This window comes from Oncorhynchus clarkii, chromosome 26, assembly GCF_045791955.1.
Source record: "Oncorhynchus clarkii lewisi isolate Uvic-CL-2024 chromosome 26, UVic_Ocla_1.0, whole genome shotgun sequence".
Lineage (NCBI taxonomy): Eukaryota > Metazoa > Chordata > Actinopteri > Salmoniformes > Salmonidae > Oncorhynchus > Oncorhynchus clarkii.
In genome coordinates, this window is record NC_092172.1 from 10,950,445 (window position 1) to 10,976,314 (window position 25,870).

Genomic DNA, 25,870 nt, shown 5'->3' on the forward strand with positions numbered 1-25,870 from the left:
AAAGAGATGGTCTGTTTCACTGAGACTGAGCTACGGAGTCCTAGTTCTCCCAATGCCTATCATCCACGTTAGATGTGTCACCAGGACAAATGGAGACATAAGGGAGGCAGGCAAAGAGATCCGTCACAGTGACTTTGGCAGTGGTTTGCGACTGTTTCAGAGAGTTTCCTCTTCCACTGTGCTCATCATCACAGAGAGCGCCGCTGACAGCCAGTGAAGGCTGCTTTGTTTGTGTAGTCGTCTGCTCTCTTTAATGAGCCATTTATTGTGTGTTTTGTATTCGTCGTGTTTGTATCGTTGTTTCGCTGGTTGAGTTTCGGAAAGAGAGGCCTTGTCTTCCCGGACTCCTTTGGAAAGTAGTCGAACCGCCCCGAGAGTGACTTGGGCTGCGTGTTTTGGAGCAAGCCAAGTTTCAACGCTCCGTCGCTCTTAGCCGTTTCCCAAATCAAAGCATCAGAGCTGCAGTCAAACTCTCCTCCTCCTCCTCTTCGTCTCGTCTCGCCGTGTGCCTGAAGCGGCGCGGCTCTCTCCGCAGCAGGGGAAAGGCAGGGCGGCAGGTAGGAGCGGGACGGGGGGGGGGGGGGGGACGGGGGGGGCGAATGTAGCAGACTGTGACACGTACCTGTCAGCAGGTACTCCAAATAATTGGTAAATTACTACCGCGGGATAGGAGGAATCTCTCTTTTCTTTCTGTTTGATGAATATTTGAAGTCGTAGAACAACGCCGCGCGTTTGGCTCGGCGAGTCGGGCTATCACGCGCATCGAGGAAGAGGAGCAGCCGACGCACGGAGAACAGGAGGGATCCTACTGTACTGCTTGGTGTAGACAGACACTGAACAGAGAGCACGGGGAGCACGGCGTGGAGACCGTCCTCGTAGTCGAAGCAGGTCTGAACTAACAAGTGGCATAAACGTATACATTGAGACAGTGCTCAACTAAGTGACATATGCTCTCTGTTACTGGCTGACACTGACACGCCCACACACTACGCTGACATACTCACTCTCACACACTACGCTGACATGCTCACTCTCACACACTACGCTGACATGCTCACTCTCACACACTACGCTGACATACTCACTCTCACACACTACGCTGACATGCTCACTCTCACACACTGCGCTGACATGCTCACTCTCACACACTACGCTGACATGCTCACTCTCACACACTATGCTGACATACTCACTCTCACACACTACGCTGACCCTTTTTTCCCCCCCCATTTTGAATGGATACCATAGAAAGTTGACTTACTCTGTTTTAACTTTGGGGAATCTTCACCCCCTGCCAATTCGATGGGAGCCATTGGGCTCATTGTTTGTCTGTTGATGAAACATCTTCACGTTGCTCTTTCGTCGGCCTCAAACTCACTTCATGCCACAGTCAATTAAACCCCTTAGGGCCGCTCTGTGCATAAAAAGATATAGAACGCGTTTGACATTTCAGCTCGCTCGTGTTAGGCACACCCATAGAACACTTTGCTTTGAGCTGTAGGGAGAGAAACAAACCACAGAGAAAGGGACCATTAGGACATTTAAAGGGCCGTGCCACGACACTAGTATGAGGTGGAGAAACAGTAGCCCCAAGCACGGAACAGTCTCCAAGGGAATGTGTCCTATGTAAAGTAGCCATATCTGAGTTGGTGACTTATAATGGCAGGTTTTGGGATTATCTGAGGCAAGTGCGAGCTGGGGACATTGGATGCTATTGGTCAAAAGACACAGAATGGACTAGATTGAGGTTGTGGCACTAAAAAACTGTGACTGGGCTTGAGGACCTTGGTCCATATCGCCTGAATGAACTGGTTGTGCTGGGCGTTGATGCAGTCATGCCTTAGATATGGCCAGAAGTGTAATGAAGCGTATGGGGCACATCCTTGATTCTTACCCCACAAAGCAAGGCCTCCTTCAGGGCTGACTGGACTTAGGGTGGCCCACAGGCCTGTAGTTGAGCACATGTTTCAGTGGTGTGAAACAGCTTGACATGTGAGACACTTCCCCAGGGTATGAGGCGATTCATCTGCCTTTTACCCTGTCTGCCATGGCGAGGCTGAGTCAATGAAGGCCATGTCTGGCCAGTGGACCTCATTGGTAGTAGCCGCTGTTGTGCGCATTCTATGGTATTTTCTTATCCCCGTCACGATCCAAATCAAATTTTGATTTTCTATAGCGTTCCATGCGACATGTCCATCTCAGATTGCGTTTCGGAGAAGAATGGGATTGTTTTGTTGCGGAGACGTTCATGGTGGTACGTGTTTCCTCGTGTAGGTTGTATCAATAGGTCCAGTGTATTAGATGTCTGAACTCTGTTTGGTATGCTCAACAACCAGTAACCTGAACAACAGATCTCCGTTGCATTGTTTCCTGTAACTCTATGGGGACTATGTCCGGCCTGCATATAAACAGGGGTGTTTTATATAGTTGTTTTTCACTAGCGACATCTTTGGGTAGATGTTCAAGAAATCGTCCCCCCCCCCAATTGTGATGTGTTCATCTCAGCTGAGGATTTATGCGGAGACGCTTAAAAACGTAGATCTCGCACGGACCGACGGAGAATCTATTATTCACGAAAGCTAATGCATTGTTTCTGTTGCTTTATATAATCCCCCCCCCCCCTTTCCCCCCCACCAGCATTTTCTCCGGCAGGTTGGCAGTCAAATCTGTATTGAAATGAGAAGTTTGAAAGACAAACCACTAGCTCCTTATATGTGTAAACTGCGTTAAATCACACATTGAGCTTACAGAACAGAGCTTCAAATGTTAAATGGGGGTTGAAGTCTGCCTGAACTAATTTGTAGGGCTTTGCACCATGTTGACATTTAAATGGGATAAGAATAGAAAACTGTATGCCGACCTATTTTGAAGATGCTTTCGGAATACATTCACATCAGCGCCGGTCTATAATTAATAAAAATAGACAGGCTTTCTTGCTCCAGATTTGATTGTAATACAACCTTATAAACACTACAGGGATGGGGGGGGGGGGGGGGAGAACGGAGAAGAAATGGATGGGGGCAGGAATTAAGAGGGAAGTGGATTGCACACACCTGGTTTTGCAGGAGATTGCGTTGGCTGGCTGCTGTGCTATCACATTACTGTGATCCAGCCCCTGTGTTTGTGAGAGAATTGAGGAGAGGGACCGGCAAAATCAGCATGCAAATAACGGCACATTGTTAACTTAATCAGATGCAGGAGGGAAAAACTATGGAGAGGGATGGAGAACGGGAGAGGATGGAGGGTAGGAAGGAGGGATGTAGAGGAGGGAGAGAGGGAGAACGGGAGAGGATGGAGGGTAGGAAGGAGGGATGTAGAGGAGGGAGAGAGGGAGAACGGGAGAGGACGGAGGGTAGAAAGGAGGGATGTAGAGGAGGGAGAGAGGGAGAACGGGAGAGGACGGAGGGTAGGAAGGAGGGATGTAGAGGAGGGAGAGAGGGAGAACGGGAGAGGACGGAGGGTAGGAAGGAGGGATGTAGAGGAGGGAGAGAGGGAGAACGGGAGAGGACGGAGGGTAGGAAGGAGGGATGTAGAGGAGGGAGAGAGGGAGAACGGGAGAGGATGGAGGGTAGGATGGAGGGATGTAGAGGAGGGAGAGAGGGAGAACGGGAGAGGATGGAGGGTAGGAAGGAGGGATGTAGAGGAGGGAGAGAGGGAGAACGGGAGAGGACGGAGGGTAGGAAGGAGGGATGTAGAGGAGGGAGAGAGGGAGAACGGGAGAGGATGGAGGGTAGGAAGGAGGGATGTAGAGGAGGGAGAGAGGGAGAACGGGAGAGGATGGAGGGTAGGAAGGAGGGATGTAGAGGAGGGAGAGAGGGAGAACGGGAGAGGATGGAGGGTAGGAAGGAGGGATGTAGAGGAGGGAGAGAGGGAGAACGGGAGAGGATGGAGGGTAGGAAGGAGGGATGTAGAGGAGGTGGGTAACATAAATAAGAGTCGGGGCCCTGAGATGGCGGAGGGCAGAGGGGAAGGGATATGTGTATGGGGGTGAGGGGTGAGGGGCCGAGTGGGGGGGAAGGGGGCTCGTTTCAGGGCATGAAGATGATGCAGCCTCTCCAGAGGTCCTTCAAGTGGCTCAGACAGGCAGTTCAGCGGTGATAGCAGAACGCCGTCCGTGTTGTGAGCCCTGCTGTCACCGGCCCCCGACAACAGATCACAGCTGTAGGACATGGGCGATTTAATATCCCGCATTATCGAAAGGCTGAGGGTACAGGGAGGGGTGGTGGGGTGCGGCAGGCAGGCTAAACATGGCAGGTGCCCCCATGCTGCTGGTGACTGTCTAGGCTAAGCCATGTGTCACAGTGCCATCCTTAAAGGTTTATTCACTAAAAATACATCCTAGGCTCATCATTTGACCAAAACATGGATGCCCTTTCATATGGCTGCAATATCATTTTGATTTGTACATCTGGAAATGTCTTTTGAGTGTGTTGAAATGCACGGTGTACCCTTAAGAGTTCACAGCTGCTACGCGGTCACCACTAGTGGGGAGGAAATAGAGAGGTTAACGACCCGTGATGCATCGATCATGCAGCGATGCCTCCTGAATAGAATATGTACAGTCTGCAGCCATGGTAACATAAACAACATATTAGCATCATGGTGGTGGGTGTTAGCGATGACGAGGGTTCAGGAAAACAGAGAATGTGAGTAATGTCACTGATCACCAGCCACACGGCACTACACCGGGACAAATAAAGAAGAGGCCTTGTGTTGCTTCAAGAGCAAGACATCTCCAGGGAGGGAAGCATTGAATGCACTATACAGAGAGGTCATTTTTCATTCAACATTATAAACCTTTATGAACACACACACACATATGCACACACACGCACGCACATGTGCACTCACACAGGCACACACACACAAATGCACACGCAGGGAGAAGTTGTGTAAATGCAGACAGGTCAGAGAGAGAGAGGAGTGTGGAGAGACATAAGTAATCCGTTCCTGGGCCAAACTGGCCCTTCAATACACACATCTCTTATTTACCTCAGTAGAATGAAACATAAAACAGTTTTTGTAATGTATACTTTACCTCTCAGATTTTCTGTATAAATATGTCTCCTAAATGTTATTTGCAGTAATTAGCTATTATCTTTAGCAACCTCACCAAAAGGAAGCTGCTGCTCTGGGTTGGGTGTTTCATAGAGGAGAACAGGATGAGGTGAGGTTTTTGTAGTGGGGTTCAGAGAGAGGCCTGTTTTGAAGTTTGACCAACTTTGCCTTATTCTCCTAATCAGAGTCTCGTCTTAGTGAAGCGTTGGCATGTAGGCAAACCCTTCTGTCTGGCCCGCAAAATGGTTACACTCGCTCTCTCTTCCCCTTTCTTCCTCTCTTTCCCTCTCCCTCCCTTCCTCTCTCACTTTTTCTCTGATTCTAAGAAGAGTAGCCCCACTGTTTCAGATGAAGTGAGATAAATACACGTTCCCTGATGTCCCGAAGGCTCCCCACCCTCCCTCCTGAGAGCACACCCTCCTAACGCACTTCCTCTGCCACAATTAGTCCATAATAAATACACTTTACTCTTAATGCCGATAATGTGCCCTGCTCTCTGAATCTCCCTATCTTCCTCTCTTGTCTTTTTTTCCCCCTTTCTTATTAAGCCACATTAAGACGTGACTTTGGGTCACACGAGAGGGAGAGAGAAAATTATGAATTATTCTCAGAGCTACTCACAGCTGCAAACAATAGCGGCAAAGAAAATACAGATATTGTAACGTATGCAAAGAATCGAGAGCATTTGCAGTCAAGTCTCACTTCCTGATGGCTTTGATAAGATTAGTTGCTTTCTTAAACAGGATGTGTGCTGCTTTTAAAAAACTGCTCTATGGACATACCGAGTACAGTTGCGTAACGGCCTGCCTTGACAGAGTGCCTGCAAGAATTGAACATTTCCTTCACATGAAGTCTCTCCAGATTAGCTTGAGATAGTTCATCAAAGTGATGGAATAAAGGAGATTTAGCATTGTCATATTAAAAAGACATGCAGTGGTTCAATATTTAAAAAGCCCATTTGCCTTGACAGAAGTGCATTTTCACTCAAGAGCATATGGCTCCCCTACCTGTTTACTGGTCTCCCCTTATCTTCTCACAGAGGGAAAAAAGAGGAGAGAAAAATAGATATTTTCAAAGATATTGAAGAATTGTTCAATTAACAGCGTTGTGATGTACAATAATTACTTGACTTGCTTTCCATAATGAGTATCTCTAATTATCCATACATTTGTTTGGTGAAAACTCCAAACTACAGTTGTGAGGAGATGGTAAGTACGTTGAAGTAGCACCCAACCCCCCTCTCCTCCCTTCCCTTTACAAAGGCTGCCTGACTTGGCTTCAAGGCACAATTCGCATCCCCATGTATGCATACAAGCGACGGTAAATAGTCAGGAGTGTAAGGGATCTTTTTTTTTAATTAGCTATGCAACAATTAAAGGATTCACAAACTAAATTGAACCTTGTCTCTGTCGCCTCCCGGTTTGATTTCAGCACCTGTCACAACAACAGCCCCTGTTCAGCCATTATGCAAAACTTCCTAAGAACAGAACCAGCACGAGGAGGAGAAAACAGCAATTATTTCTGATATTCACTTATTTCAGGTGATATTGACATTTAGAGTTTAGAAGAAAAAAAATACAAAAAATGACCTGAAAGGGAAGAAAACGTGGCCTGGTTGACTTTGTCAACCGGCGCTAGGCAGATATGGTTTTATTTTGCCAACATTAAAGCCGCTCTAATGCCTGTGAAAGTGTGATGATGGGTGACTCACTCAGCACTACCAGGCTCCCTTTCTCATTTCCCACTGTAGAGTGAAAACAATCGCTGGGTTGATTGTACTGTTAGCATGTGCGCGCTGTTCTCTCTCCCTGTCTGCCTTTAAGAAACAGTGTTGGCCATGCCTTACCAGCGATGTGTCATTGCATTCATTTTCCAGTGAGTAGTATTCAAATGAAGAAATGCAGCCCAGGGGAATGATGTAAGCCATGATCGACCCTACACGGACAGCTACACTGTGGTCATTGTTCGCTGGCCTTTCTCTGCTATAGGGTAACCATGCGTGATCAGCGATTCGACCGTGACTACTGTAGGACATGCCCCCCCCCCCCCCCCCCCCATGACAGAGGGTTAGGAGGGGGAGGGGTAGGAGGGGAGGAATTGCACAGGACAGAATACAGACAATCATTTATATGTTGGAAATTCTTCCCCATGATCTAAAATCATTTACTTTTCATCACTTTTTGTGCGCTAGTTTGTCCTCTGTCGTCTATCTCATCCATCTCCCTTCTTATTGTGAAACACGGTCTGGTTAACAAATGTTCGAGACAATTAATCCCCCACTCATCACAATGCGTAAAATCTACTGGCAGGAGTCTTTCCACACTGCTGTGACCACTATTGCAAGATATGCACATGAAAAAGGCACACACACATCTGCTGGTCATCAGAATAATACCAAGAATGGTTAGCATAAAAGGAAGCTTTGAGCTTTTGGCCCGGGTCCGGATGATGATGCGGCTGACCAGGACAATGAACTGTGGGAATTCGCTTGTCTCCCGTTGATCTTCCTCCTTGGCATCCCGAAAGCCTGTCAGACGCAGGGATAAAAAGACAGGCATTTTTCTTTCTCTCTTTTCTTTCTATTTTTTTTTCTTTCAGCTTAGGGGGCCTCATAGTGATCTGTGGAGATGAGCTGAAAGCCGAACTACCTGTTGACAAGTCCTCTTAAGAGACCTCAATGACATATTGTGTGGGACTACAGAGCAGAAAGGAAAGGCCCGGCTAGGTCGATTCATATTTGTCACCGTTGTATAGCGTTCTTGTATAGAATTGTTGTTTTGATGTGTTGGTTTACTTCATTGGTACTATGAAGCTAGAATCTTGGATCTTAAACTCATAAGTTAGCGTAGTTGTTGTGTGGGGTCTTAGGGTATGACGTTGGAAGGAACGGACTGGGTTTATTCGACTTTATTTCACTTGTTGTGCTGGGAAACCTTTCTGTTTTCGCCTCATTACAGCATGTAATAATCCAGTTCAGTCAAAGAGCATGGAGAGGAAGAAAAACAACTCCCTTTTTTTATTGGGTTAATTAGAAGCGTTCCGAAGACCACCTGCAATAGACTAAACAAGCATGAGGAAATATTCATATTAGCTTCAATTTACTGCCATGCTTAAAATGATCCCAGCTATCTCTACTTGTGTTGGTATCTGCTTTCCTTCAATATATACATTTTTTTTTAAATACTCTTTCCTCAGAGTAGGTAACGTATGGCAAACACACTAATTTTCCATCAGATTGTTTTTCCCCCCTCTAAATGCGTTGATGATTTGGTGCGAATACGATGGAATTTCGTTACTTTGTGAATAATGATGGATTTATTAAAAGCAATGACCTTCATTATAACTTAATGAGGTATTTCGTTGTAATTAGTTCATGGATTCTTGTCAATACATGCCAAAATAACAAAGTAATGTCTTACTCATGGCTTTTCCATTCAAATGTCTCCTTATAAACCAACAATAACAAAGTGGTCAACCTACCTCTGTTTTGGTTTTTTAAAAAGGCTGAGGGATGGGCCTGGAGAAGTGTAACCACTTTCAAAATCATAGACAGAGCTATGGATGCAAGGACTGAACATCCATTATATCACAGTGATAGTTTTAAACATGTTTTGAGGCTATACATTTTTTTTTTTTTTTTTTTACATTATATTGTTTACTAACATTCGAGTAAAAAAAAAAAGTATATTTTTGGGTTCTGATGATGTGCAACAGTTGAACTAAGCTCCTGAGACATTTATAAGTTATATGATTAAATAATCAATTGGTATATATAATTCATTTATAAGTCCAAAAATGGTTGTAGCAATTAAGGATTATAGCTTTAAAATGTCCAAAAAGTTTTATTTGGCCTGCATTCAGTTGACCCAGTTGACCCAGTTGACCCAGTTGGCCCATCAATATCACATCAAGCAATACTTCCAAACTGTCTTTTATCAAATCCGAAACCTTCACAAGAGCATGTTGAGCCATACTCTGCTTATGTGTTTTAGCCTTACAATATGCAAATGTCTGTGGTATCCAGTGTATACATCATTTGAGAATACTCAACCTGACCAAGTGTTTTTCTAATTCCTTCAACTTTTGCATGCACTTTATAGGATCAGAGCACATGCTCGTTGCTTAGATAATGACACGGCACTGAGCCCAAATATATTCAGACAGAAATACACTTCCATTGTGTTAAAGATACCGTCTGTAATTAAGCTGTAGGTTGCAGAGCAATTTGCCCCCTGGGAAAAAAAGAAGAAGAGAAATCTGGTTATGTGCCGCTTTACTAAAAACGGTGAATATTAACCACAAACTGTAAAGAAGAGCACCACTGCACCTCTGTGAGAGAGTGCAAAAGGAAGTCTGGTGGCTTTGCAGGCGTCATTTGAGCCTTATCGTTAATGAAAGAGCATTGTTGTAGACACCAGACAAACGTCAGATCTGTTTCGGGTTAGAGCCAGCGTAGACATTGCTACAGTGTGCTGTTTGGATGGCTGAGAGGTCAAGGTCAAGCATACAGGCGCACAGTTACTCAGGAGCTACTTGTAAATGCTATCTATGACGGTGAGAAGTTACGACTTGTGACCCTGTGAGTTTATAATACGAACCACACAGACTTTAATTGCATACCTGTGCACAAGAGAAGGACACGTTGGATTACTGGTACTTACCCTGTAACAACGGGCACTACTTGCTCTATGTGAGTACATCAAAGCGTTTGCTTTTTCGGAAGCGCAATTCCATATGGATGAAATAAGACTGTCGTGATTACACTGAACACTCATTGTGTTGTTGTTCTAAGAGCATTGCTACCTGCATTGTTACACATAGAGGGCACTCTGATATTGAATTATTGTCAAAAGCAATGCGTGCGTGCGTGCGTGCGTGTGCTTGCATGTGTGTTGATAGGATGGGGGGGGGGGGGTGTCACATAAGAAATGCCCTTTTTAATCAGGAAAAAAAAATAAAATGACTTGGGAGCAAGGGAAGCATATTAATGCAGTTCATTTGCATACGCTCGTCAGCAAGGATACGTTCAAAAAACAAACTGGATTTGTCAGTTCATTTCACATTATTCCATTGTCTATCTGCCTTTGTTATATGTTAAAGATAAAGCCGGAAATCAAATTGAAGAAAAGGGCAAGCTGCTATCTCTATAAATGAGCAACAGCTCATCAGTCTTGTTTGAATCATATATTTCTATGGCAAAAGGCAGCGTGCATGCAGGGCACTTTCTCTGATATTGGCAGAGTTTGCAAAGGATTGTGGGTGTTAAGAGTCACTTCATTTTGTCTGGCAATGGACAATCCTTCCTAAGAGATCAGGATGAGAAAGTTGTCCAGGAAATGGTTTTATCTACCTGTGCATTCTCCCAACGTTGTATTTTGAAAATATACTCATATCAATGTAATATCATTACAGTGTCGCGTAGACATTTTCTGAATGCTATTTGCAATAGTGCGGGATAGTATATTCGTGTCTCAGTCACATGATAATAAGCTCATACAGTCGTGCGTGACCTCGTCAATGTAAGTAGGCGCTACATACATGAGGCATGCCCAGTCATCACACAGTCGACATAATATAGCCATTATATCCTTCAAGGGTTCATTTGATGGCCTTCACCTTTATTACTAGACAATGATTGCTGTCACGTTGTAGAGAAGAAGAAAGTATTCATAAGCAGCCCACAGACCTTATTCATATTTTCGAGATAAGAGTCAACAACCAACAGTGTTGGAGGAGCGGTCGGCTGAGGAACAGCCAGGCCTCATAAGTCTTCCCGGCGTGCGTCAGCATTGTGCTTCACTCCCACTTCCTCTGTGTCGTGTGTGTACTGTACGTGTGTAACGACGGTTTGATTCAAAGCTACGTTTTTTTTTTTTGTCTAGCCTTGTCAGTTCTGTCTAGCCTTGTCAGTTGGTGGGTGTCTGGGTTAGCACTAGTTAGAAGCTGAGAGAGAGAGAGAGAGTGAGTTGTCCTTGAGCCCTGTGAAGTGTGTGCAGGTGCGTGAGTCTATAGGTTGGGGGTGTCCCTTTTTTTTATTTTACCTTTATTTAACTTGGCAAGTCAGTTAAGAACAAATTCTTATTTTCAATGATGGCCTAGGAACAGTGGGTTAACTGCCTGTTCAGGGGCAGAACGACAGATTTGGACCTTGTCAGCTCGGGAGTTTGAACTTGCAACCTTCCGGTTACTAGTCCAACGCTCTAATAACTAGACTACCCTGCCGCCCCCCTGACTTCACAGGAGTCTGGAAATAAACTGGTCTCACTCCACTAAATGTGAACTCGTGTTATTCCAGTGCTTAGTCCCCGAAAGGAATTTTTATAATGATTATAATCATGTGTTATAGCACGCTGCCACTGTTACTAGGCAGCATAGTAATCAGCTTAATGAGATATTACACAGTGTTTTGTTGACCAAGGCAGAACTCACTTTATTGTGTCGGAAGCTTGACCCTGCCAGTTACAAGGGAAGAACACACCATTATCCTTCTTAAGAGAGGGGAGGGCATCACAAACAACCCGGGCAAGCAAGAAGACAAAAACAGACTCTGCTTGTGTATTCCCTTCAGCTTGACGGTGTATGCTCTGGGCTGTTGAAGCCATTCTTAATGGCTGGGAGGGCCTCTGATACATTGGGAACCCATTCAATAACACCAACTGTTGTTTTCCTCCTCATTGGAAGCCATGAGAGGAGGGGAAAACGAAGGCAAGAGCAAAGTGATTCACATCAAATGTAATGTGCCTCTTTAATGGAGAATTATGCCTAGACAAGTGTCGCAGTAGGGAGATAAGAGCGTGTGTTTACTGAAGTAACCCCTTGGTTTTAAGTGCTATTGTTAATATCATAATTGTAGCATTGCGGCAGCTTCATGACAATGGCATTGCTCCGTTTCATTAAGGCGTGTAATTGGAGGAATCCTGATAGGATGGGCCCAAGTAGCATAATTATGCAGCGCCCGCCGTGTTTACCGTGTCATTATTGCATCCAACACTGTGTTGCAGTTTGAGAAAGTTTGGGGAGTTACAGTCTTCCAACCACAAGTGTGAGAACATAAAGCTGCACTGAAAATCAAAAGAAGAAAGTGACATTTCAATGGGCGGCAGGTAGCATAGCGGTTAAGAGCTTCCCCGAGGGGACTAGGTGAAAATCAGTTTTTGTGCCCGTGAGCAAGACACTTAACCCTAATTCCTTCCGTAAGACGCTCTGCTAAATTACATCTCTCTTTCCATTCATCATGCACTGACAATTTACTCTAGTACTTCTCCTTCTCTTCCGGTTTTCAGATTTCTGGATGAGTCATAGCTCTTTTTTTAATGCATTGCTTATCAGGTTGATTGACTGTGGTTGACCGTCATGATATCCTTCTCTCTTACAGGATGGAGGACTCTAGTTTGTGCCTTGGTGTGCCTTCAGCAGTATCGGACGCTGACAGAGACCATCTGAGCAACACAGTGCTAAATGGCCGATATCCTATCAGTCAGAAGCTCCACCAGCTGACGGCCCAGCTGGGCCACGCCTTTCCCGACCTACAGAGCCGACAGCAGATCCCTGAGGAGAAAGCTGCCACCCCATTGGATGAGAAGAGCCACGCTGCCCTGGCCAGTCAACCAATCAGCAGTCAGATGGCACTGCTCGCCAACCAGCTCAACCGGGACATAGATGCAAGTGCCCTGGCCAACCTGAATGGGCGTGTGGACCTGCAGCAGTTTCTCAATGGGCAGAACCTGGGCATCATGTCCCAGATGAACGACATTGAAGACGATGCCCGTAAGAACAGGAAGTACCCGTGTCCGTTGTGCGGCAAGCGATTCCGCTTTAACAGCATCTTGTCGCTGCACATGCGCACACATACAGGTGAGAAGCCTTTCAAGTGCCCCTACTGCGATCATCGAGCAGCACAGAAGGGCAACCTCAAAATCCACCTACGCACCCACAAGCTGGGAAACCTTGGTAAGGGACGCGGCCGCGTCCGTGAGGAGAACCGTCTTCTACATGAGCTGGAGGAGAGGGCCATCCTGAGGGACAAGCAGATCAGGAGCAGCAGCCTCCTTCAGCCAGCCCAGCCCCTGCAGCACCAGCCACACCTTGGCCCTCAGACCCAGCAGCAACAGCCTGGCTCTGCTTGTGGCCTCCTCACCCCCACCAGCCTGGGAACTCCAGACTCCCTCTCCCAGCCCTCGTCCTCCCCCAAGCCGGCCGGTGCCCAAGATGACCAGGCCCTGAACCCACCCACTGGATTCCGCTGCACCTTCTGCAAGGGCAAGTTTAAGAAGCGTGAGGAGCTGGATCGTCACATCCGCATCCTGCACAAGCCCTACAAGTGCACCTTGTGTGAGTTTGCTGCCTCGCAGGAGGAGGACCTGATCAGCCATGTGGAAAAAGCCCATATCACGGCCGAGTCAGCTGCGGGACAGGGTGCAGCTGGCGGCGCTGAGAAGCCTGCCAACGAGTTCCGATGTGAGGTGTGTGGCCAGGTCTTCAGCCAAGCCTGGTTCCTCAAGGGCCACATGCGCAAGCACAAGGACTCATTTGAACACGTCTGCCAGATCTGTGGTCGTCGCTTCAAGGAGCCCTGGTTTCTCAAGAACCACATGAAGGTCCATCTCAATAAGCTGGCCATCAAGAGCAAGCCCCCAGCAGAGGACATAAACGCTGTCAACACCATGAACAGCATGGCCCAGGAGGCCCATGCTAACCTCTACTCACGCTACATCTCTTGCCTGCAGGGCGGCTTCCTATCCCCAGACAAACAGGGTCTGAGTGAGCAACACCAGATGCTGGCCAAAGCCGGCATTGCCATGAAAGAGAAGGAGATGCTGGGAAAGCTGCTGGGCCCAATGGCAGGGATGGGCCATGGCCTTGGCGAGGGGGAGAAGCGCTCTCTCCTGGGCTGCCTGAACCTGGTGCCGCCCCTGAAGTCCAGCTGCATGGAACGCCTCCAGGCGGCTGCCAAAGTTGCAGAGATGGACCCACTGAATAGCTATCAGGCCTGGCAGATCATGGCACGAGGCATGGCCATGGACCGTGCCTTTATGCCCAAGGAGCAACACCATGAGCAGCACCACGAGGAGATGACCAATGCTGCCGGCATGGCCTTCACTAAAGAGAAGCATGACTACCCTATGATGTGCTCCAACGATGGCTCCAAGCAGAAGCAGCACAGCGAAGCTCTGCATGGCTCGAAGGCCGGCAGTGGAGCCATGATACCCCTGAAAGACGACGGCGTGGGCTTCGACAGCCACCGTGACTTCATGCCCCATCATGGCGGCCATGGCCTGGGCCTGGTCCACGGCCTGGAGTACAACCACCTGACTAGCCTGAAAGAGAAACCCACAGAGTGTCCAGACTGTGGCCGGGTCTTCAGGACCTATCACCAGATGGTGGTCCACTCTCGGGTGCACAACAAGGAGCGGCGGCCCATAGAAGAAGCCATCCAGCAGCAGAACAACACCACAGGGCTGGATGAGCGGCGTGGCTCGGCCAGCGACCCAGAGTCCCAGTCTATCAGCAGGTCCACCACCCCTGGATCCTCCAACGTGACGGAGGAAAGCGGAGCCGGAGGAGGCCACTCCCAGACCGGCAGTGTCCAGGACGACAGCCCACACCCTTCCTCCCCATCCTCAGGTACGACTAAGACATTACCCTGAATAACGATCAATCCCATAGTCACATTATCCTTACGATCAGGACTTATTCCAATGTGTTCTTCATTATTTATATGGGGAGGACACGTAAGGGCATTGTGTCCGAAGCGGGTAAGTCCTTACACAAAGATGAGTTGGTTGATGGCTGGCACGAGATCTCGAACATACGCCATTTGCTTTGACATCCCTTCTACACAACACTGGACCCTAAGGAGTCCACTTAGACTGGAGAGAGAGGGAGGGGTTGGGGGGGGGGGGGGGGGGGGGGGGGGGGCGGATCAGAACTGCCTGTTCAAAAAGCCCACCACAAATCCGAGCTTCACATTCCGTGCATAACTGGGATACTGAACGCCCATGTTCGAATACCCGTCAAACACACTCACACAGCCTGCTTCTTTCTATAGGATACTTTCTGCACACTGTTTTTCCTCGAGAGGGGAGGCCTGTCTAAACACACACACACACATGAACACACAGACACACTTTGAGTCACGCACTCACACAAAACAGCCGTACGAAGACGCTCAACTCCCATGACGGCGTTGTGACTTGTGTCATTCACACTGGCACATAGAACACAGACGCAAGAAGGGCTTTATAAATACATCTGAGACGTTGAGACACAGTGTACTAGTATGTGTCCCCGTGTAACATCAGTCAAGACTACGAGAACGGGCCAAACGTATTATGAGTGATTAAAACATCTCCTTAAACGTGGGAGGGAATGCGATTCCACCGTAGCCAAATAAGAAAAGGCAGATAAAGTGTACGTTTAGCAGGATTAAGAGAGGCTGTTCCTAATGATTAGAGAAGTTTTAAAGGTAACTTTCTCATTCCTCCGGGTGGAACACCACAAGCTAAGCGGCGCACCCGTTAATTAGGCCATGACTATGCGATAATCAGTTGGTTTAAGCTAAACAAGACACTAATTAAAGATATACATATAAAGCAGGTCATTTTTTTAACTTAATTTGCGGAGTGAAATGTGCTTTTAAGCCGTTTGAAAAAAAGTGGCTTATGCTTAAGGCTCGAAGTAACTTAATTCCAAGAGTACAGACAAAATTGTTTATTTATTCACAGTAGCAGAGAGTCCTTATCGTCCCAATGTAGTGTGATGGGTTTGAACATGGAATGGGCTATGTTTATTTTAATCTAAGAAATAATAACAGACAACCCCCCCCCACCCCAATTAGGAATTAATGAAAACGAGAGTGAGATAAAAACGTATTTTCTTTATAGAGACTATTAAACACAACACTTTTCAACGGAGGGGGAGGGGGGGGGGTATATGGTGCGGAAGTAATTATCTTCTGAATTTTAATGCAGGAAGTTGTATTTCTTTTCTTCGGGTTCTCAAGTAAATCAGAGAAATGTAGCTCATGGCATTTAGTTAACTTTAGAAGTATTTACATATGTGTGATGTGAAGAACTTCCCCATCTTCAAAAACTTGAAAAATCTCTGAAAAGATCATGTTCTTACAAATTTTGCCAATTGAAATTCTATTTACAATAAAACCTACATCAACTGAAATATTTTGGGTATTCATGTCACAAAAAAAAACTAAGTTGAATATCACACATGCACAGACTCTCTCTCTCTCTCTCTCTCTCTCTCTCTCTCTCTCTCTCTCTCTTTCTCTCTCTCTCTCTCTCTCTCTCACTGTATCTCTCTCTCTCTCTCTCTCTCTCTCTCTCTCTCTCTCTCTCTCTCTCTCTCTCTCTCTCTCTCTCTCTCTCTCTCTCTCTCTCTCTCTCTCTCTCTCTCTCTCTCTCTCTCTCTCTCTCTCTCTCTCTCTCTCTCTCTCTCTCTCTCTCTCTCTCTCTCTCTCTCTCTCTCTCTCTTTCTCTCTCTCTCTCTCTCTCTCTCACTGTATCTCTCTCTCTCTCACTGTAGACCTACCTCGTCTATCAGTGCTCTCATGCCCTGCCTCCTCCTCTGTCCCTCTCTGAGTGCTGTGATGGAGTGTGATAGCCAGCTTACACCCCTGTGTTTCTCCAACGTACAGGGGGATGCGGGCATCATGCCAGTTCCCTCCTGCTGGATCTAACGGGCCTTAAGGTTGACCTTGAGGGCCCCCCACCTGCTTTCTTTTGGGGGGGGGGGGGGTTGTCTCTTCGTTTGGGGCTGACATTGTTACAGGTACAGACTCTTAGCCTGGTTCTCTCTCACAGTCTCTCCATTCAGACACAGTTCACCGGCTTTCTGTTGTGAGACTCAGGAAGCTGTGTAGACACCACTCCACCGCAACAACAGGGTCAAAGAGGAAAGAAACACTAAAGATGCACAACTGTAAAAAAACAACAACAAAAAATAAATGAAAGGATTTTGTTTTGTTGCAGTCTGTATTTCATTACTGACAGCACAAAGCCCTAAAAGTGTTTCTTCCTTCATGACATTGAGTGTGATTCATATTTGGAGCTTTGGGGCACCTAATTTAGAAACTGAGGTGTGTGAGAAAATGTCTCTGCAGCTAATGTGGAGGAAGGTGCCATTTGTGTGTGTGTGTGTGTGTGTGTGTGTGTGTGTGTGTGTGTGTGTGTGTGTGTGTGTGTGTGTGTGTGTGTGTGTGTGTGTTGCCTGGATGTGTCAGTGTTTTTAAATTAACAGGATGTGGCTGACTATACCTCTCTGTTAGTCTTAATATTGCACTCTTGCATTTTTGCTTGTTGAGAATTGTTTGTATTTTTATTGTAAGGCACTGTGTGTGTGTGTGTGTGTGTGTGTGTGTGTGTGTGTGTGTGTCTTGAAAACATTGCTAACCATCACCATACCGCCAACCTCGTAACCACCTTCCCACTGCAATTTTGAGTTAAACTTGAATTACAGTCATCAACAATAACATCTCAACTGTGAAAGAAGGTCGAGACAATCTCTTTTGTCTTTGACACTGCACTTGTTTAAAGACTTGCCTCAGAGATGTCCTTCAGAGACCTTCCTTCTGTCATCCACAGTAGTAAAACCGTAAATGCTTTGTGTTTCATAGAGACGTCAGAACCTTTCGCCCCTTTTTCATTAGTACGGTTTTCCCCCCCAATCATCTATTTTATTTGTGTTATTAGGCTGACAGATTGGTTTGACTGTGGAAGGAATCTATTGCTTCAGATTTCAGAGTTCTCCAGTCTGAATTGGGCTTGATGAACAAGAATGTTCCTACTTGATAGTGTCTCTCTCTGAATGCATCATGGTGGGCCTCAGAGCGACAGGCCCTGCAGAGTGCAGGTCTTAAACAGAGGCTTACCCTGAATGGCGGAACAGAACCCATTGAAACCTGATGTAATACTATGTAAAGCAGTGCTACCAGTGTGTTGTAAGATGGGGGGGGGGGTATTTATGTTCACATCCATTGTAGATTCTAAAATTTAAGAAAAAAAGAGAGACGGAGAGATTAGGACGAACTAAAGGCAAGTTTAAAGTTGTTTCTGGTTGGGCCTCTTACAGACTATGGGGATCCCGTTGGTTGCTAGTGTGAGGTAAGCGTAAGTAAGCAATTCACTGTTAAAGGCGCTGCGTGGTCAATCCGACGTCTGCATTGGCCGTGCAGCATTTACGGTGATAGGTTCTCTGCAGAAGTCAGGGCATCCATACTTCTTGCGCTTTGCGGAGCAGCGCAGAGCTGTTGTGAAGGAAGTTGTCAAGGAAGTGAGTTTGTGTTTATACAGGACCTCCCGGCCCCACCTACCATCAACCAATAATGTCAATGCCGAGCATTGTTACAAAATTTGGGAGGTGCTCAGCGATGCGGCACGGAGCTCAATTTGGCCTCTGCGTGCCTCAGGAGGCTCCGCAATTGCGGCACACCCTCCATACGGAATCTCTGAGCACATTTTTGGATTGACAATAAATTGGCTCTTAGTCTACACCTGTTGTATACGAAGCAGGTGACAAATACAATTTTACTTGGGCTGTATGGAGAAATAAAGAGAGCAGAGACAGAAAGAAAGAGAGAGAGTGAGGCAGAGAGACAGAGAGATAGAGAGCGAGGCGGAGAGAGAGACAGAGAAAAGAAGAGAGTGAGGCAGAGAGAAAAGAAGAGGAGAGAGTGAGGCAGAGAGACAGAGAGAGACAGAGAAATGAAGAGGAGAGAGCGAGGCAGAGACAGAGAGAGACAGAGAAAAGAAGAGGAGAGAGTGAGGCAGAGAGACAGAGAGAGAGAGAGAGAGAGAGAGAGAGAGAGTGAGGCAGAGAGACAGAGAGAGACAGAGAAAAGAAGAGGAGATAGTGAAACAGAGAGAGAGAGAGAGAGAGCGAGGCAGAGAGACAGAGAAAAGAAGAGGAGAGAGCGAGGCAGAGAGACAGAGAAAAGAAGAGGAGAGAGTGAGGCAGAGAGAGAGAGAGAGAGAGAGGCAGAGAGACAGAGTGACAGAGAAAAGAAGAGGAGAGAGTGAGGGAGAGAGACAGAGAGATAGAGAGCGAGGCAGAGAGACAGAGAGACAGAGAAAAGAAGGAAGAGAGTGAGGCAGAGAGACAGAGAGTGACAGAGAAAAGAAGAGGAGAGAGTGAGGCAGAGAGACAGAGAGATAGAGAGAGAGCGAGTCAGAGAGACAGAGAAAAGAAGGAAGAGAGTGAGGCAGAGAGAGAGAGAGAGATAGAAAGAGCAAAGGGAAGGATGGCAACCAGTTGATGACAATGACTTGCTGCTGAGAAAGGAACGTACAGTATGACCATGCAGCTACTCAGAAGCTGGTCTCATCAGACTGTAGAGAGAGAGGGGCTTTTCTCAAGGCCTCTAGCAGGAGCACCTCCACTCCACCCCTCACTCCCACCTCTCCGCTCCGCTCCGGCTACAAACCTACTGCTCCTTTTCTCTGGAGAATCCCCCATGTCTAAATATTTTTAAGAGGAAGAGCATTTTAACGTGGCAAGGATTAGTCATTTATCCCTAGGTCTTTACAGCTCTCAAACATGGAGGCAAAACGCTTGCTCCATACAAATTGGAATTGGATTTGCCGACTGACGCCTTAGGTTATAAAGCATGGATATTCATCTAATTACGTAATTACAATGGGGGTAATTACACATGCAGACTTACTGTTACATTGTAATTGCTGTGTAATTAAAGCTAAAATAACTAGAAGTGTTCAGGCCCAAATTGATAGAAAAGCTTGGCGAGTGTCAAAATGGTGGCTTTCTGAAACAGCTCTACATCTGTCTGCGTTTGTCTCCGTGGAAACCAGCTCCGATTTAAGATTGCTATTCAATTCCACCTTAACTGTCATACTAAGACGTACGTTCTATCCGTCTCTCGTCATCTTTCTAGCCTAAGAGGCAAGACTGCGGCCGCTGTTCAGATATATGAAGTGGCGACCAAGAATGTGACCAAAAATAGACATAGAAGTGAAAGGAGAAACAACTAAGGGCATTCGTGTCGTGCGGTAGATCGCATTGAAATTGTGATTTAAAAGCCCAGTGGTTTGATGGTTAGGTAGAGCTGGCCTGTGAAACCCCAGCCCAGTGTCAGATGGAGGAGAGGTTGGCATCTTCAAAGGGCTGGAGCAAGTATGGCCAACTAAACAGGTATCTGTGGGATCATCGAGAGTCTCCGACAGTACATTCTTTCTCACAAAGATATCGTTCCTCTCTCCCAGTCAAGCCAAACCTTTGAAATGAGAACAGTGTTCTGTGTGTGCGTGTGTGTGTTTTTTTTTTATTATAGCTAATTACCGGGATATTTGGATGAATTATGTCAATGCCTTCTCTCTCTCTTCCTATCTCCATCTTTCTCCCTGTCTCCATCTTTCTCTCTATCTCTCTCCCCCCTCCCTGTTTCTCTGTCTATCTATCTCTTTCTCCCTCCCTCTCTCGCTCTCTCTCTCTCTCCCCCTCCCCCTCTCTCTCTCTTTCCCTCTCTCTTTCTCTCTCTCTCTCTCTCCTTCTCGCTCTCTCTCTCTTCACTTATTTCTTTCTCTTTGTAATTGACATCCGGTTCTCTTTTTTTTCTCTATTTTTCTTTTCTTGATCTGAGAACTTGCCTGCTTCAAACCTGCCGCTCTTTTGAAGACTCGCGCCTCAAACTGGCATGTCACATCTGTATTTTTTTGTGTCACAAAACTCAAATAGATGTCATTGTGTGCGAGGCGAATTGATTACAGAGCTGTATTTCAGTACAGTAGGTCAGGGTTCTGGTGTCTTTAAGTAACACAAGTTCTATTCTCTAATTGTCAGTGTGCTCTACTGATGAACATGTCGTGGATAAATGTAGACTTAGTATTTTTGTACATGCTTGCACAATATAAAAGGGCAATTTATTTCACTTCGACGACTCATTCGATTTCTCTCCCTTTTTCATACTCACTGTCTCCATCTTTCTCCTCTCTCTCTCTCTCTCTCTCTTAGACTCAATTTGTAAATATTTCCCATGGTGGGAATAAGCTAAGCCTTTTAGATATTTAAAAATTCAAATTGTATTCCAAAGTGTATTTGAAAGAGCAGCAGTCGGTGTCGTTTTCTCTTGCTCACCGTATTCCTGGGTGGTTATCACCGGGCAGTCCTTATGAAACATTTATCAGGCTGTTTCATGTCTTAATGATCACGTTAGGATTCCCCACTTGGTTATGGAGCTGGAGCAAAGAGATGTGCTGTTAAGAAAGAAAGATAGAAAGAAAGAGAGAGAGAGGGGGTGGGGGGAGAGAGAGAGAGAGAGAATCTCTGCATTATTCCAACCACTCTTTAATTCACATCTTTGCCAAAACATTGCTTGCCTTTCTCCTGAACAAGCCTCCTTGGCACGTCACACATTTTCTTCCTCGTTCTCCCCATTTCTGTTTTATGTTTTTATAATTAAAACATAATATTTATCTTTCCATAACAGAAGGCTGCCTTACTGTGGTAGGTAGACTGTTTGAATATTAATATTCTACATGCTATCTCCTCCAGTGTCTGAGGAAGTGTCATTGGTAAAATAGTGAAAGTGAAGGTGACTCGCCCTCTGTTCTGTCAGAGAGCTGGGAACCAGAGCAGGGTTGCAAAGTTTAGCTGATTGAACATGGAAGAGATTGTGAAGAGGTTTGACTAAATGAACACGGGGGACACGTTGGGGGAAGGCATCATGCTGTGTTTACCTAGCCACAGTCCGGATGCATAGAGTACTCTGACAAAATAACCCTTTATCCAAAAGTTGAAACTGAAACTTTGAATAGATTAAAGCCTTCACGTAGGAGTTCCTTTGTTGTTGTCTCTGACGGGGATAGTTAAATGAGAGGAACGTAGGGTTCCGTGTTCCACTGGTGACAGCTGTCTGACTCTGTCAATTCTGAATTCCTCCTAAATGAGTCTGGGCCAGACAAAGAATGCAAATGGATGGCAGGGTGGGTGGCTGGGTGAGAGAGCTTTGTTTGAACAAGTTAACTTGGGCATGATTGGGGTTCCTCCCGTGTGAAAGAGCAAGTCAATACATTGACCTTTGTCTCATTAAACATGGAGGACCAGCCGTACGATACCATGACAGAGGAATCTCTCTCTTTTTACTACCCCTCTCTCTTTCTCTCAACACGCACGCACGCACGCACGCACGCACGCACGCACGCACGCACGCACACACACACACACACACACACACACACACACACACACACACACACACACACACACACACACACACACACACACATAAAAAACAGGGTTATGGGTAATGTCATATCTGGGTTTTTTTCGACTTGGATATCACCACTGGCCATGGCACGGGGTCACTCGTTGCAGAGAGATGAGTATTTCTCCTTTCCCTCCCAGTCCTAACCCCACTGACAGGTCACATAAAACAGCTCTTTGTGTCAACATCGGGGTGCTGACATGAGCCAGATAATGACATGAACATGTTGCCTCTTTTTTTTTACCGAAAGTTATCTCCTAATCAGAAAGAGGAAAACAAATGGGCAAGAAAAATGAAGTCCAAGGATTGAGATCTTTGCCTGCACATTCCAATTGTTCTTAAAATATTTGGCAACGTCAATTAGTAAGTGAGCAGAGCAAGCTGATGAACACAATTTTCCACTAGACTGAGCACCCTATTGTTGTGGAGTGAACAGCAGATTTCTGAGGTCATTATCATTCCCCGTTAGCCTGGCCCAGCTGCTCCTCTCGGCTCCAGCCAAACTCTACACCACGACTCAGGGTAGCACGTAGCAACAGGGGGCCGCCGGGATGGAGGGGGCTGGCAGGCTGGAGAGAGATAGAACGAGAGAGAGACAGAGAGAGAGAGATGGAGGGCAAGAGAGAGGAGGGGAGAAATGAGGGACAGAAATAGAGGGATGGAGCGAGGAAGAGGGGCTCGAGAACATAAGAGGGGCGTGATAGGAAAAGGACATGATAGAAAGAAAGGGAGAAATACCCTTAGCGTTCTAGGATAATAAAATATTTGATCTGGACTTACAGCTGAACTCAAGAGGCTTGGAAAACAGAAACTAAGACCTATCTAAGACATGTGAGAAAGCTGTCTCTACACTAACATCCTGCTCCTGCTTCATAGGCCCTCAGAAAAAATACGTCTCCCACCGTGTCTCTCTGCGCACTGTAAATTCCACCGTGGTGTGTTGAGGATATGTTTGAGCTGGTGTTCAGGTTGGAGCTGGAGGAGAGACAGACGTAGGGATGTTCTGTAGAGCAGTATCCAATGAGCCCTGGTCTCCCACCCAAACCCTGCTCAGACTCAGCTCCTCTGTCCTGGATCGGAAGCTCAGAAGTGCTTAGACACGAGCAGTGCTCATGCTTCTAACCCAGCAGACTCCCCTCTCTCTCTCTCTCTCTCTCTCTCTCTCTCTCTTTCTCTCTCTCTCTCAGAATTGTCCCTTCCTCTCAGCCTGTTAGTGTGTTGTAGAGTGAACCTGGTTTCTCTGGCCGAGTACGGATCCATGTTTGCAGGAGATTTTAGCGTTGAGCAGGGAGCTTGTGCTATGTGTGCATATATCACCCAGGCTCAGAACAGCCAGGCCGTTTAAGAGAGATAGAATGACAGTAAAGCTGCTAAGGGGACAGGGACTCACAGATGACAAGGCAAGGGGAGGGAGGAGAGGGGGATAAGGGGAAGGAGAGGGCGCCACAGCGTGCACTGTTACGTGACTCAGACATCCACTCTGCCACCTCCCCCTATAAGAGACATTATCTCTGATAGGTCACCGCTTCCTTTGAACGCACAGTTTGAGAGGTTTGAGAGGCCAGCTGTGGTAGTATCAAAGATAGTCTAGGTCAGGGACAAGTATAGAGGTCTCCGCCACTCAGGAGAAGTGTCATTGGACAAGTACAACTATCTCAGACAAAGTGTCACCTGAGTAACTGACTGTTGTGAGTTTTGCACAAGGACATACAGCGTGGTTCCCCAACTGGCGGCCCGCAGGTGGTTTTACTTGGCCCTCCAAGTTTTCTGAGCAAAAAATATGCAGAACCAGTCAAAAGTTTGGACACACCCACTCTTTCCAGGTTTTTTGTCTATTTTTACTCATTTCTACATTGTAGAATAATAGTGAAGACATCAAAACTATGAAATAACACATACAGAATCATATAGTAACCAAAAAAGTGTTAAACAAATTAAAATATATTATTATCTGAGATTGTTCAAAGTAGCCATCCTTTGCCTTGATGACAGCTTTGCACACTCTTGGCATTCTCTCAACCAGCTTCATGAAGTAGTTACCTGGAATGCATTTCAATTAACAGTTGTGCTTCATTTGTGGAATTTCCTTCCTTCTTAATGCGTTTGAGCCAATCAGTTTTGTTGTGATAGGGGTGCTATGCAGAATATAGCCCTATTTGGTAAAAGACCAAGTCCATATTATGGAAAGAACAGCTCAAATAAGCAAAGAAAAAAGACAGTCCATCATTACTTTAAGACATGAAGGTTTTGAAGAACTTTGAAAGTTTCTTCAAGTGCAGTCGCAAAAACCGCCAAGCGCTATGATGAAACTGGCTCTCATGAGGACTGCCACCGGAATGGAAGACCCAGAGTTACCTCTGCTGCAGAGGAAAAGTTACTTAGAGTTACCAGCCTCAGAAATTGCAGCCCAATTTTTGCTTCAAAGAGTTCAAGTAACAGACACATCTCAACATCCACTGTTCAGAATAGACTGCATGAATAAGGCCTTCATGGTGGAATTGCTGCAAAGAAACCACTACTAAAGGAAACAAATAAAAAGAAGACGCTTGGGCCAAGAAACATGAAAAAATCAACATTAGACCAGTGGAAATCTGTCCTTTTGTCTGATGAGTCCAAATTTGAGGTTTTTGGTTCCAACGGCAATGTCTTTGTGAGATGCAGAGTAGGTGAACGGATGATCGCCGCATGTGTGGTTCCCACCGTGAAGCATGGAGGAGGAGGTGTGATGGTGTGGGGGTGCTTTCCTGGTGACACGAGGAGGACGAAGAGCCGGATGCCTCGTCCGGACCCGCAGAAGGCGAGTAGGAAAGCTGCCGTTACCGTCAATATTCCTTGCCAAAGTGCAATCATTGGACAATAAATTAGACGAGGTATGATCACGAATATCCAACCAACGGGACATCAAAAACTGTAATATCCTATGTTTACGGAATCGTGGCTGAATGGTGACATGGACATTCACCTAGCGGGATACACACTGCACCGGCAGGATAGAACAGCACACTCCGGAAAGAGGGGGGGGGGGGGGGGGGTCTGTGCATATTTGTAAACAACAGCTGGTGCACAAAATCTAAGGATGCCTCTAGATTTTGCTCGCCAGAAGTAGGGTATATTGTGATAAATTGCAGGCCACACTACTTGCCTAGAGAGTTCTCAGCTATACTTTTCGTGGCTGTTTATTTACCACCACAAACAGATACAGGCACTAAGACCGCACTCAGTCAGCTGTATAAGGAGATAAGCAAACAGGAAACCGCTCACCCAGAGGCGGCGCTTCTAGTGGCCGGAGACTTTTATGCAAGGAAACTTAAATCAATTCTACCAAATCTCTATCAACATGTTAAATGTGCAACCAGAGGGAAAAAAATTCTAGATCACCTGTACTGCAGAGACGCGTCAAAAGCTCTCCCTCGCCCTCCATTTGGAAATTCTGACCACAACTCTATCCTCCTGATTCCTGCTTACAAGCAAAAATTTAAGCAGGAAGCACCAGTGACTTGGTCTATAAAAAAAGTGGTCAGATGAAGCAGATGCTAAACTACAGGACTGTTTTGCTATCACAGACTGGAACATGTTCCGGGA

General features: G+C 46.3%; 1 protein-coding gene across 4 annotated transcripts in view; it reads left to right on the forward strand.

Annotated features, from left to right (window-relative positions):
• The window catches only part of LOC139385054 (zinc finger protein 536-like), a 173,880-nt gene that overhangs the window by 71,353 nt on the left and 76,657 nt on the right, over positions 1-25,870 (forward strand). For all 4 annotated transcript variants that reach the window (XM_071130097.1, XM_071130095.1, XM_071130098.1 and 1 more), the window contains exon 4: positions 12,434-14,682. In XM_071130097.1, coding sequence (XP_070986198.1) covers positions 12,435-14,682 — 2,248 coding nt within the window. In that variant the 5' untranslated portion in view covers position 12,434. The remainder of the gene's footprint in view (positions 1-12,433; positions 14,683-25,870) is intronic.